The sequence below is a fragment of the Triplophysa rosa genome, linkage group LG2 (assembly GCF_024868665.1).
Source record: "Triplophysa rosa linkage group LG2, Trosa_1v2, whole genome shotgun sequence".
Taxonomy (NCBI): Eukaryota; Metazoa; Chordata; class Actinopteri; order Cypriniformes; family Nemacheilidae; genus Triplophysa; species Triplophysa rosa.
This window is the reverse complement of record NC_079891.1, coordinates 35,410,966-35,423,911: the sequence shown is the minus strand read 5'-3', so window position 1 is coordinate 35,423,911 and position 12,946 is coordinate 35,410,966. Positions and strand designations below refer to the sequence as shown.

General features: G+C 39.1%; 1 protein-coding gene across 3 annotated transcripts in view; it reads right to left on the bottom strand.

Moving 5' to 3' along the window:
* The window catches only part of LOC130547139 (netrin receptor UNC5C-like), a 113,164-nt gene extending 103,018 nt beyond the window's left edge, over positions 1-10,146 (bottom strand). The window contains exons 1-2 of one of the 3 annotated variants that reach the window (XM_057322841.1): positions 10,035-10,146; positions 5,155-5,815 (exon numbers count right to left, since the gene is read on the bottom strand). In XM_057322841.1, the coding sequence (XP_057178824.1) occupies positions 5,155-5,248 (94 nt within the window). In that variant the 5' untranslated portion in view covers positions 5,249-5,815; positions 10,035-10,146. Of the gene's footprint in view, positions 1-5,154; positions 5,895-10,034 lie in introns of those variants that run through there. The other 2 variants (XM_057322851.1, XM_057322860.1) reach the window with 2 other exon arrangements.
* Positions 10,147-12,946: the final 2,800 nt, after the last annotated feature.

Below are 12,946 nucleotides of genomic sequence, written 5' to 3'. Positions count from 1 at the left end.
AACACAGAATACTGCCCATTACATCCCATCAACACAGATGAGATCTCTCTAATATCTACATTATTTCTTCTAGAGTTGAATGACATTATATAGAGCAAATGTAAAGTGAAAGTCTCATGTGTGTCTCAGATATTTCTCCTGAGAAAAGAGTCAGAAATCTGACAAATGTGTCTGTCATGAGAGTTTGAGAAGAGATGTCAACAATGTGTCTAACTGAGCTCAGATTTGTCAATATTATTGAAGATCTCAAACATTGCTCATCACATTTACTCAAATCCAGATTATTTGATTTCTACAATCTACATTCATTTACACCTGCAGACTCTTCGATCACACTCTCGTTCAATTCAGTTTTTATTTCTCATAAGCAATTTTAAGAGAAACATCTGCACAACTGAGAACTCCATCAAATCTCCGGAGCGCTAACATCTTTCTCTGGGTTATAAACGATCATCTTTGAATATGGGTTGTGTTTGGAATATACTGAATGCTGTACGTTATGTATCATTTTCAATTTATCATCTCAGTTTAATTTCCCATAAAGTGTCTTTGAATGACTAGTTTAGTAAAGTCTAGTTTAGTAACGTGAACACCGCCATTCCTCTACAATACTGTAATGTGTATATGTGACCTCTCCCGAGTTTTCTAAACCCGGCGACGCTCACATGCGAATGTAGTTCGATCCATCTTCTGAAATCTGTACCGAGTCCCTCTGCGCACTTACATGAGCTTTGTTCCCGCCCTCTCGTGGCAGAGAGTGCTGTGATTGGCTACTGCAGCGCTCGCTCTTTTAAAGTGTTCAGGTAATATAAGGCGCAGCTGCAGATGTTATCCCCTTAACTGAAGGACGTAATTGTTTTATCGGCTATAATTATCCGCGCGCTGAATAAACGTGAGGGGAACGGAGCGCGCTCTCAGCCGGGGAGAACATGTTCACATTTATCATCCCCACTAAGAATAGATTCCCGGACGCAGCGCTTATGCTGACGACTGCGAATGTCCGTGATTAAAGGCCCGAGAAACATGCGTATCATGTAAAGATGCGTCTCCGTCTGCCCGCTCTTCTGTTTCTGTGGTGAACTTGTGTTTGGTTGGGCTCCCTCCACACACACCACATCTTACTGTGACACACAATACTCTCATTGTGTGAGCGGCCCACCGCGGGGATGAAGGAGCTGCTGAGCGTGACGGACCGTATGTGTCGAGATGTGTGTGTGCGTGTGTGTGTGTGTGTGTGTGCGCGTGTGTGTGTGCGTGTGTGTGTGTGTGCGCGTGTGTGTGTGTGTGTGCGTGTGTGTGTGTGAGCTCTGAGGTGATATATAACCGTCATAATCCCGGTAATTACAGTCTCACATCAACACACACACACACACACACACACACACACACACACACGCGCGCACACACACACACACACAGAGAGAGCGTGAGAGTTTTTGTTTAAACTGTACTTTATTTCTATTTTTCTTTAAATCTTACTAAATTTAAATTCTCATAAGGTCAACATGGAATAATATTAACCCTATTTCCTTTCTTAATTTCCATTCCAGGTCTTATTTTGCACAATTCACATCATTAAAAAAAGAATGTAATAATATTTATTACGTCTTAAACTCCCTTTACAGGAACATCAGACTTTAAAATAAAGCATTTGTTACATTCTGAGAAAATAAATCTTACTGAAATGTGTGTCAACACAACCCACTTTACTTTTACGTTTATTTATTTACGTTTATTTATTTTTTACCGTTCAACCTCTGTGATGATATTTGTGACTCTTTTGGTTTGTGTTGTTGAGTGTGTTTTGACGTCTATCATGTGAAAGAGCCTTCAAATACAAACACAACGCATTTTCTTTGACTGTCTTGTTGTTCGTGACGCATGTCAGATTTGAAACACAAATTACTTTTAAGAAAGAAAGAACAAAACTCAAAGTCTTCTGTATTCACAAGCGCTCCTTTAAAGCCAAACGGCTCATACGGGCATTAAAAAACATGGGCTTTTTCACAAGACACTGCAGTGACACGGTGTTGCCCTGAGGTCAGGAGGTTAATGTCTCTCACACTGGACTCTGATTGGCTGTGGCTTCAGTATTATATTCTGGGCTATTGCAGATAAAGAGAGGATCATGGGCCTTATCCTGAGGCGAGGTCTCTATCTCTCTCTCGCTTTCTCTCTCTATTCTCTTCTGTTCTAAATAAATTGAGGATGAGAAACAGAGACCCGGCTAACATTAGTTACTCTCAACATAAAAACAACTGTAATGTTTCACCAAAAACTGCCCTCTAAAATAAACTCACAAATGCAACTAGATCTTCACATTTTCTGAAGAACGTGTGAGTATTGCTGACCTAAGCAACACTGCACCGTAAAAAAAAAAAAATATATTATTATATATATATATACTGTATATATGTTAAGTTAATTTATCTTAAACATATTAGTTACTCAGTGAATTTCTCGTTGAGTTGACTAAACTCGTTTCGTTTACTCATATTTTTAAGTTGAATTAACTCAAAATTTTAAGGCAACCTGCAGGTAACTTTTTTAAGTTGAACCAATGTTTTTTTTACATTGTGTGTGGGCAGCAAGTGTAACGGTTGCTAGGATGTTGAAGGTGGTTGCTTTTGAAAGAACTTTTAAGTCTCATGTGTGTCTCAGATATTTCTCCTGAGAAGAAGAGTCAGAAATCTGAGAAATGTGTCTGTCATGAGAGTTTGAGAAGAGATGTCAACAATGACGTGAGCTCAGATTTGTCTCGTCTGCAATCAAAAGTCAATATTATTGAAGATCTCAATATCAACTCTCATCACATTTACTCAAATCCACATTATTTGACCTCATTATTTTAATCTACATTCATTTTACACTTCCATACTCTTCGTGTGTTTCAACAATGACACTTTCTTTTGAGTCTCTTTTATTTCTCATGAGCACTTTTAGGAGAACCATCTGTGACTCAGTTGATACCTTTTCTCCATCAAACCGAGAAACCTCTGAGCAATAAACATTTCCTGCAGGCAAACGTGTCCCTCCATTAATTTAAGTGTATTTCATCTCTTGTCAATGAACGGCAATGTTTTTTTAGATTTGTTCATACCGGCGCTAAACCAATGTTCAAATTGAAAAGAGTAGAAACATTTCAGTGTGCAGCTCAACAGAAGTCACTCTTGACCGCAGACGTTGGGTTCAGAAAAACATCTTTACACTTTTTTGTCACTCCAAACATACAAGACGACCTGTGAAAAGCAAGAGCGCTGTGTGAAAAACACAACCAACCTGAGAGATGTGTTTGGACAATCAAAGCGCCAAAAATCATCGCCGAACGGAGCTGAAAGTGTGTTTTTCTGCACGTCAACTCATTTTCAGTTCACTGTGAAAGTGATTTGGCGAAAAATTATGTAAACAAAATAGAGAGTCTGGCAATTGGGGGTTAAAAAAGAGCTTGGTGACAGCCGAGAAAAACGTACTAAAAGTCATTATATTTTACAAAAATAAGTATGAAACAATGATGTTGTGCACTGGTGTATCATCAACAATTAAAACACCAATGTGTATCTAAGAAAGCAAACATGGTCCATTTTCATCTCATGCTGACACCAGATTTTCTCTTAGATCTTATTTCTCTCTTTCTCTCGGCTTGTGTGTTTGTTTGACACACAACACAAACTCGGTGGCAGGAGAGACGGCATTAGCTAATGGCTTTTTAATGGCCCGCTGGGTTTCTTGTGTCTCTGAGCTGATGGCCACCACTTACCCTAAACACACACGCACGCACTCACACCGCACACAAAGCCAGTGTCTCACACTTCGTCTTGTCTTCTGAAAGTGACTCACTTCACTAACAACATCCCGCCTCTCCACAACATGACAACTGATTCTATTACTGACTTACACAACACAAGACCGACGGCTGTGGCATTTCATAACTCAAACACACTTCTTACTGTTCTAATAGAGCCATGACTGTGAGATCTGTGGGTGAACCTCCTGTAAACAACCCGAACGAGTGCCGTAATGCATTATGACGTACCGAAAACTGTACAAAGAAATGTCAAACACCGAGATAACAGAGATCAAAAAGAAAAAGTCACTCGGAAATTAAATTCTGTTTTGATTAACTCACACTTTTTTAATCTTCCGTGGCCTATGAAAGATGACATTTGGTGAATGATGACTTATGTTTCAGTCTGTTTCCCATATAAAGTCATCTCATAGCTGCAGAAGACTACAGTAGAAATATACCACATGGCTTATTTTGCAGTCTGCTCCTGGTCAATTTGCTTTTAAGGCAAGAGCAATGTGAACATTTCTCAAAATATATCCTTTTATAATGCTTGAAATGAAGACAAACGGGGTTGAAATAACACGGTGAGGGTGAGTAAATGATAGCAGAAGCTTTATTTTAGGGTGAACTGTGTTACTCGGTTGGTAAAGCATTGCGTTTACATCACAGGGGTTGCGGGTTCTATTCCCGTTAAATGCACAGATTGATAGAAACTGTATGCCATTAAATGCACCGAAAGCTCCTTTGGATGAAAGCAAAATGCATTTGGCATGCAAACATTCTGTTACGAAAATACATTTAGAATCCTATTTACATTGTATTATGAAACCAATTATGATCTCGAATTATCACCATTCCTATTAATAATATAAATAACTTGTGAACTTTGGCACACAGATATAGGACAGTCAGGCGCATACACACACACACACACACGACTGATGGGAATCTCTGAGATTGTGGATTCTTTCAGTAAATCTCCGCTGGGATCAGACTCTCGGAATTCCAGCGCTGCGCGTAACGCAACTTACACTGCGACTTATTTTTGCTCTTAGCGCTGTTAATAAGTGTCTAACAAAACAAAAACAGAATACCAGAATAAATGAGAATGAGATGTTACATCTCAAGGGGCTACCCTTTCAATACATTTTCAAATGATTTATCCAGCGTGGAAAACAATCAAAGAGCGCACCATTTTATTATATTATTTTATCATCTTCACCGTCACCATAAACCTTAATAAAAAGAAATAATCATTAAAAAACATATCATATTCTCCGTAAGTGATTTAAATAACTCTTAAAGCTTTGCGGTCATAAATTCTCAGGAACAGATCAGATCTCTCTATGTCGGCTCAGTGGTCTTACCTTGCGCGTAAACCATCTGCAGCCGAACCCACAGAAAGAGCACGTGAAGCACTAATCCGAATCCAAATCTCCGAGCGAGTCCGTTTTCACCCATGACTTGCTTTGGAGTTTGGAAACTCCTCGGCGCGGAATATTCGCTCAGCGGAGACGGAGGAGCTGCTGTGGCGGTGAACGGAGGACAGGCGTCGTTACGCGTCCCGTTGCTTCGCCACCGAACCGAGTCCTGTGTGTGTGTTTCCTTTGGGGGAAAGCAGAGCGAGGTCGCGGAGCCGGAGGAGTCGAGCGGTAACGGAGGTGAGGAGCGATGCGTCGCCGCCCTCTAGCTCTCATCTATGCGCTCTCTCCAAAAACGCACACGAGCATTGCGCGCTCGCCTCCTCTCGACTGCAGAAGTTGCTCATCGGATCAGGCACTGGTTGATGATGATGTGTTCGGGGTTGGTTTTCTCTAGATGTGTTCAGATTCGTTGGTGGTTGTGTTTCGGCACCAGTTGTCTGCGTGTGCGCCACGAGCTTGCCGGGTTTGAAGCGCGTAAGGCTCGTTTCTCGGTTTAAGCCGCATCCACCTGCCCGCCTCTGCCCTCCACCGGCTGCTTCAAACACTAGGAGCGGATTTACAGACGGATCTTCTGAAAGCATCTCTTAGCTGATTACAACCCACACTGCAATAGAGAGAAAATCAAGCTATTTCAGCGTCGATGCAGACAGTGACTTCAGAAATAAACATTTAACATTATTGGAAGATTTAAAAGTAACAACAATTCATGTGTAATAAAGTCATGAAATTTGTAAAAAGAATGGTATTGCTCGCTTTTATGGACTGATGGTATGGCCCCACACTAAAAAAAAAGATTCTTTGGTTTAATATGATTCAATTGTGGACAGTGGTTCCACATGTTTGAGTCGTGTTTACTCAACATGAAATGAACATGTAGCAAGAACATAAATGAATCAAGTAACCTCAACATGAAATTAACATCATTATTGTGATCAGTGTTTGCTTTAGTTGGGCTCTTGATTCGTCTTTTAATGTTTGATTTTCTTTGCCTATTGAAATCGTCTTGTTATATATTTGATGCGGCAAAGACGACGAGGGTCCAGCGGATCCAGTGTAGTCATTGTGAACTTACTGGGGTTTGTTCATGAGATTGTTGTGTTAACATTATGTGATGTTCCAGAGGAGAAATATATAGCTGAATCAACATGAAAAATTGCCGTATGAAACTCAACAATGGTGACAATCAACAAAAGAAAGCTTCATGCTGCAATGCATGCTGGGTAACGTCATAGTTCAAAACTCATTCATGACTCCCAGCATGCATTGCAGTTGATCTGTTTAGCTGAATTAGTTTGATGATTTGTTTGATTAGTTTTGATGACCGTTGTTGAGGTTTGTATGATGACTGTTGATGTTGAAACGTGTCGATAAATCTTCGTTTATTTTGCCCCAGAAATTTGCATTTGTGACCAGAACATGTCAATCAATCATCAAGATTACTATAAACTTAATGCTGCTTCCTTTTTTTATAACACACCAAAGAAAAGGCAAACAACTATAACTGTCCTGTCCTGACGGTTTACTTTCTTTATGCTTTACATGTGCTTTCATTAAACACATTCACAAGCATTGAAAGAGAACAGTAGAAATGGAGGAACTGACTTAACAACGTCAAGAGTCAAGGTCCCAAGCAAACACTGATCACAACAATGGGTTGATGAAATTTCATTTTTTCAACAAGAATTGCGGGTGCAAAAGTTATTTTGATTCAATGCCATTAACATTGACAAATCAAGCATTTTTAACATTGATTTAGTGGTTGCTTGCTATCAGGCTATTAGAGTTGAGTATTCTGTTGTGTTGGCATTTTAAAGAGTTTTTGTGACGTCTGTTTTAGGAGTTGTGCAGAAGACTATCTCGTTGGGTTTACTTGATTCAATCATGTTCACTTAACATGTTAATGTCATGTTGAGTTTACTTGATTCGTTCATGTTGTTCATGTAAGTTGAACAGCATCAAAGACTCATTATTTTGAGTGCAGGTGTTGACTCTGTTATAACCATAATTACATGTTACTTATTTAAACTGTTGTTTCATATGAACAAATGATGCATTTAGTACATCTAGGACATCTAATCCAAACTAATTTGGCTTTTACACATCCAGGTATTAACTTAACACCGCTTTGTTCCCGGGCCTTTAGGCCCCACTTATGAAATAACCCCAATGAAATGTGAACCAAATCCTATTTTGGTCATTCTTTTGTTGTTCCTATATTTAGTTCGTCACCTTCATATTTACATAGTTACACTACATCAATATAATACTTGGTCACCCATCTCAATAACTGATCGCATCAAATTTATGTGATGCATTTTAGAAAAGAACCACCCAAAAAAAGTGTATTTTTGATTCACAATGTAGTGATGTAAGCTAAGCTTTACTGCCGGCCATGTTCGATTTGTGTGATACACAGAAATAGGTGCATTGGATTCCAGGTAAAAAAAATCTTCCAGCCAGTGGAATAAACTGATATCGGCTGTGACATCACTCCTCAAAAATTCAATACACACACAAATACAATCTTCAGATAGCTCACTGTGTCAGCGTTATCTGTTCATTCTATTCAACATGGCCGTAACCGAGTCAGAGTCGCTGTTGTGGAGATAATTCAGTTACAGCTGTGCTTCCCTGGGTAAGATTACCATCCCGGCCCTGGTAACCCCAAAAACATCCTCCATACACCATCACAGGTCACACTAAAGCCAGTATGCATCACAGAATGAGTTTAGATGAGAAACGCTCCTACAGTTTGTCAGAATCACTTTGGAGCAAAACTCAACGCTTGACAGGCTCGCTGTGTTCCATGATTGACATCCAGTTTTCTGTGTGTGTGCGTGTGTGTGTGTGTGTGTGTGTGTGTGTGCGTGCGTGCGTGCGTGCGTGTGTGTGTCTGTGCGTGTGTGCGTGTGTGTGTGTGTGTGTGTGTGTGTGTGTGTGTGTGTGTGTGTTCTGAGACTTCACTGTACAGTTGCAGCAGTACATTTAGCTTCAATATATAAGGCTGAATTGAGTCACCTTGAAGAAAATTACCTCCATAAAATGAGTTTGTGATTGGATTCAACACACAGACGTACACACACACACACACACACACACACACACACACACACACACACACACACACACACACACACACACACACACACACATGTTGGGTTTCCATGTTTTATGGGGACATTCCATAGATGCAATGGTTTTTATACTGCACAAACTGTATATCATATTCCCTACCCCTAACCCACCCCCTAATTTGGAAATATCTAACCAATAAAAAGTATAAAAAAGTGCTTGTCAACTGTGACAACACAATATTCCATCATTTAAAAAGTACAGTGTTCTCATCATTTCCTGAAGACAAGGGAATTTGGACATAGTTGTGATTTACAGCCTTTGTGAAAAAAAATTCCACTTAGACACAAATGTGTGACCACTTCCATTTTATTAGCAATAAACTCCATCAACATTGTTTCTGTAGTGTTTTTGTCTATTGCAATGCATCCAGCATTTGGAATAAAGCTCATGGTCCAGGAATATAGGCAAACAAGCTTTGTTTTCCTGGGTCTATCTTTTAAAACAATGGGGTATATGCACACGGAGTGATGACGTATGCAGAGGTGGGTAGAGTAGCCAAAATCTTTACTCAAGTAAAAGTACAAGTAACTAGAGAAATTGTTACTCAAGTAAAAGTAAAAGTCACTTTTTTAAAAATTACTTGAGTAAAAGTAAAAAAGTATGCAATGAAAAAACTACTCAAGTAGCTAGTTACTAGTTACTTTTTATCTGATTATATAGCCTACTACATAAAATTAATATTAACGCCAATATTTTAATATTACATTTTAATCAATATTTTTAATTATCATAAGCAGATATCTTTGCAATATACTAAGAGACAAAGAAGAAACAACACAGAAGAGACGAGCATTTCTGTAAATTTCATCTAGTCCTGATGTCAATGTAGTTTACACAACTTATTTAGAATAATAGACCATGTCAAACTAAAGCATGAACTAAACTCAGAGCATTTCCTAAGATGATCTAGAACATCTGCAGTGCTCTCTTAAATGAAATACACATTTTTGAACAAAGCTCATGTTTTCTCGTGTTGTGTCACGTGTGTGTTGTGAAACGCTCTTACTTGTAAACAACAGTAAACAGTGAACCACACGCCCATCAACAAGTTTTCTTCCTTCTGTTCTTCAAATGTATATTTCTGCAAGCCCACGTCTCTGTGTCTGACAGGTAACGCGCATGTTGCGGTGTCTGACGAACAGGTCGCGCGGGTGCGCGCATATGGCGGGCATTTATCATTGCTGGCAAACAATATGACACATTTGCAGTTTTGATTGTATAGATATAGATTAATATCCACTTCATCCAACGCTCTTTGTGTTCTGCGTGTTCTTAAATTTCGCGCTACGAGGAGTGAGTAATCCTGCTTCAGATGATTCAGATCGTGCTGCGAATGAACAAATCATTTGACCTGATTCATTAGCCTATTCAAGTGGTTTTGCCCATTGTTCAATTAATGCTTTCAAAAGAATCGACTCAAAAGAATCGATCACTCGGGAATGCCTGTAAAAAGAGACGACAACCTTGAAATAAACAACGCGTTTTAAAAAGCATATTTTAATATGAAGGAACGAAGGAACGTCACGCAATGTAAGTTATGTAACGAAGTAAAAGTACAGATTTTCTATTAGAAATTTACTCAAGTAAGAGTAAAAGTACACACTTTTAATTTGACTTAAAAAGTACATATTTTCCAAAATGTTGCTCAAGTAAATGTAACGAAGTAAATGTAGCGCGTTACTACCCACCTCTGAGCAGTATGTTGAAGATGCTGTTTGCTTCAGAATCTTTGGATTTAATCATCTCTCACAAACACACACACACACACATGCGCACGCGCACTCACAATCACAAGCAGGTGATCAAAAGAAAACCTTTTCTTCATCCTCATCTGCCTTTCTCTTTCTCTCCATGTGCAGGAGTATTTCTGTCTGAACTCACTCATGTTGTCTTGTCAATAATGAGACGCTTCTGTTCTCAACAATAACCAGCGATCACAACGCCTGCTATAACAGCTTAATGCTTTGACGCTGTTATGTCGATCAATCACAGACTGATTGAAATTCAATAGGGATTTAGAGAAACAACAGGAACACAGAAGAAGAATTCATCTGGATTTCAGAACAATTTCAGGAACAGAGCAGATACCTCAAACTTCATTTATGAACCTCAGAACAACGTCTGGTGGTTAACATCTGAAAATACACAACACACATTCCTCCACATTCATCTTTTAAAATGTGCTCGGAGGGCAGGTTATTCAAAAATGATTATGTGTGTGCGTGTTTTGTAAATGATAAATAAATTTGCCCTGCGGTCACGGTAAGGGTCACAAAGTCAGGGACAGAATAAGTAATAAAAATCACCATGGAAACAAGAATCCGTAACCTTGCGTTAACTTTAACACTTTTAAATTGCTCTGTGCTACTCTCACTGTTCTCAAGTTATTTATAATTGCAACAAAGAAGCAAAAGTTTGCAGCATATATCAAGTTTTTTTTCCTGAAACTTTTTGCCGTTAAGCATCTGAAATGATCTGTGAATCGTAGATTTCTCATGTGAGCGTATAAACAGCATTTTCATTAGTCCTGTGTACAGAAAACACAAGGTTACATAAGAAAATGAACCGGTGTATCACTGCTATCAACATCCATCCATCCATCATCTCTCACACTTCTCTCTATTGAGGTCAGGCGAGACACAGAAACACCCGGTTACTTACAGTATTGACTTTACAATAACTTACATTTACATTTATGTATTCGCCACTTCCATTCAAAGTGACCCACAGAGCAATCAATCATTTTCTATCAGTTTGTGTGTTCCCTGGAAATGGAGTTCATGACCTTTGTGTTACAAACAGCAACTTAATGTTCCTTTTCTGAGCTCATAAGGAAAAGAGTTTTTGAACAATTCTTTCATTTACTCATTTTTATCTTGAGGATGTCCCCGAGCGAGAGTTTGGTCAAATTTAGGTTCCTTTTGTGACTATTTTGTCCTGAAACTCTCTCTCTCTACCTTTTTCTCTACTCTTTCCCTCCCTCTCTCTCTCTGTCTCTCTCTCTCTCTCTCTCTCTCTCTCTCTCTCTCTCTCTCACATCAGGTTGTTGATTGGAAGCACATTTGGCTTTGACCTTTCTGACTTTACTTGTGTCAAGAGAGAGAAAACTCACAGAGACCTCAAGCCTCTATCTGTCACATTCAATCACTTCACACACGCACGCACACACGCACACACACGCACACACACACACACACACATGTGCGCGCACACACGCACGCACCGATATAAAGGGCAAAAGTGGAATCACAAATGAGATCTCTTTCATATCTCAATTGTTTCTCCCTCAAACTTCGAGCCACTTCTCATCCTGCGATTAAAAAGCAAAAAAACCTTCTCACATGTCTTCACTTGACTTTCAGAACAGATCTCTGTGATCAGACCAGCCGAGACATTTCAATATGAACTCAAAGCACATTCATCAAATCATCGGCCACATTCTGCATTCACTTTATATCTTAGAACCCTCAAAGTTGACCAGAAACAAACGTATGAAAAATGCTTCTTTTGTACAAAGTTGCATATTTAAATGAGAAACCAGGTTATTCTTGTGTTGTACATAAATTCATAATTGTGAATTGTCTATGTGGGATATTTTGCCTTTGAGTATTACAAGAGAAACAGTGAAAACCTGTGATATTAAAACTATTAATAATTGTTAATATCAGCGAGAGGTAAGATCAGTATTTCACACCGTCTGGAGCTCTGTAACATCGCTTTATACTCACGCTTTATTTTTAGTTTCATCTCGTTTCCAAGCTGAAGAGTTTCCATGTCTGGTCTCCATGGTGACGGAATTTTGTTCTTTTGTCAGAAACTGTGCAAAAAAAGAGTTCAACTTTTCCTTTTTTCTTTTAGACATCACGCACACAGCCAACAAACAGCACGTATGAGAAGCACGGAACAAACAACAACAAACACGATTACTGTAAACATCACGACTTCGTCCTGTCGTCATCATGTGAACACAAACATCAAAACTGACTACAGACCTGTGAAAGAGCATTTAAAGAACACACGCACGCACACATGGAAGAGATGCGTTCATGCCAATATGTCAACGTGGCCGAATTACAGCATCTCACATCTCTGCTGTCTTCTAATCTGTCTGTTGTGAAAGGTAAACAGTAAAAGTGCTTCAAGAAATAAATCATTGAATGAATACATTCCTCTTGACGCAGGGTTGACTTTGCAGATTTGGTCTCACATCATCGAACTCTTCCGGCAGAGATTGTTGACCAATAGAATCATTATAATAAAACTGAATTTGTGCACAACAATCCAAAACATTTCTGAATTCCCCAAACTAAAGCAGATCATAGAGACACTTTATAGAAAATTCATACACATCCACTCAAAGGCTACTGCGTGTTCAGAATGGAAATCTCATCGAGAACGTCTCTCTAACATCTCAATGATTTCTCCTAGACGTCAATGAGATTAAATGGAGAGCAAACGTTTGCTTAAGTCTCATGTGCGTCTCAGATGTTTCTCCTGAGAAAATGACACAAATGTGTCTGTTATTAGAGTTTGAGAAGAGATGTCAATGTGTCAAACTGAGCTCAGATTTGTTTGGTCTGCGATCAAAAGTCAATATACT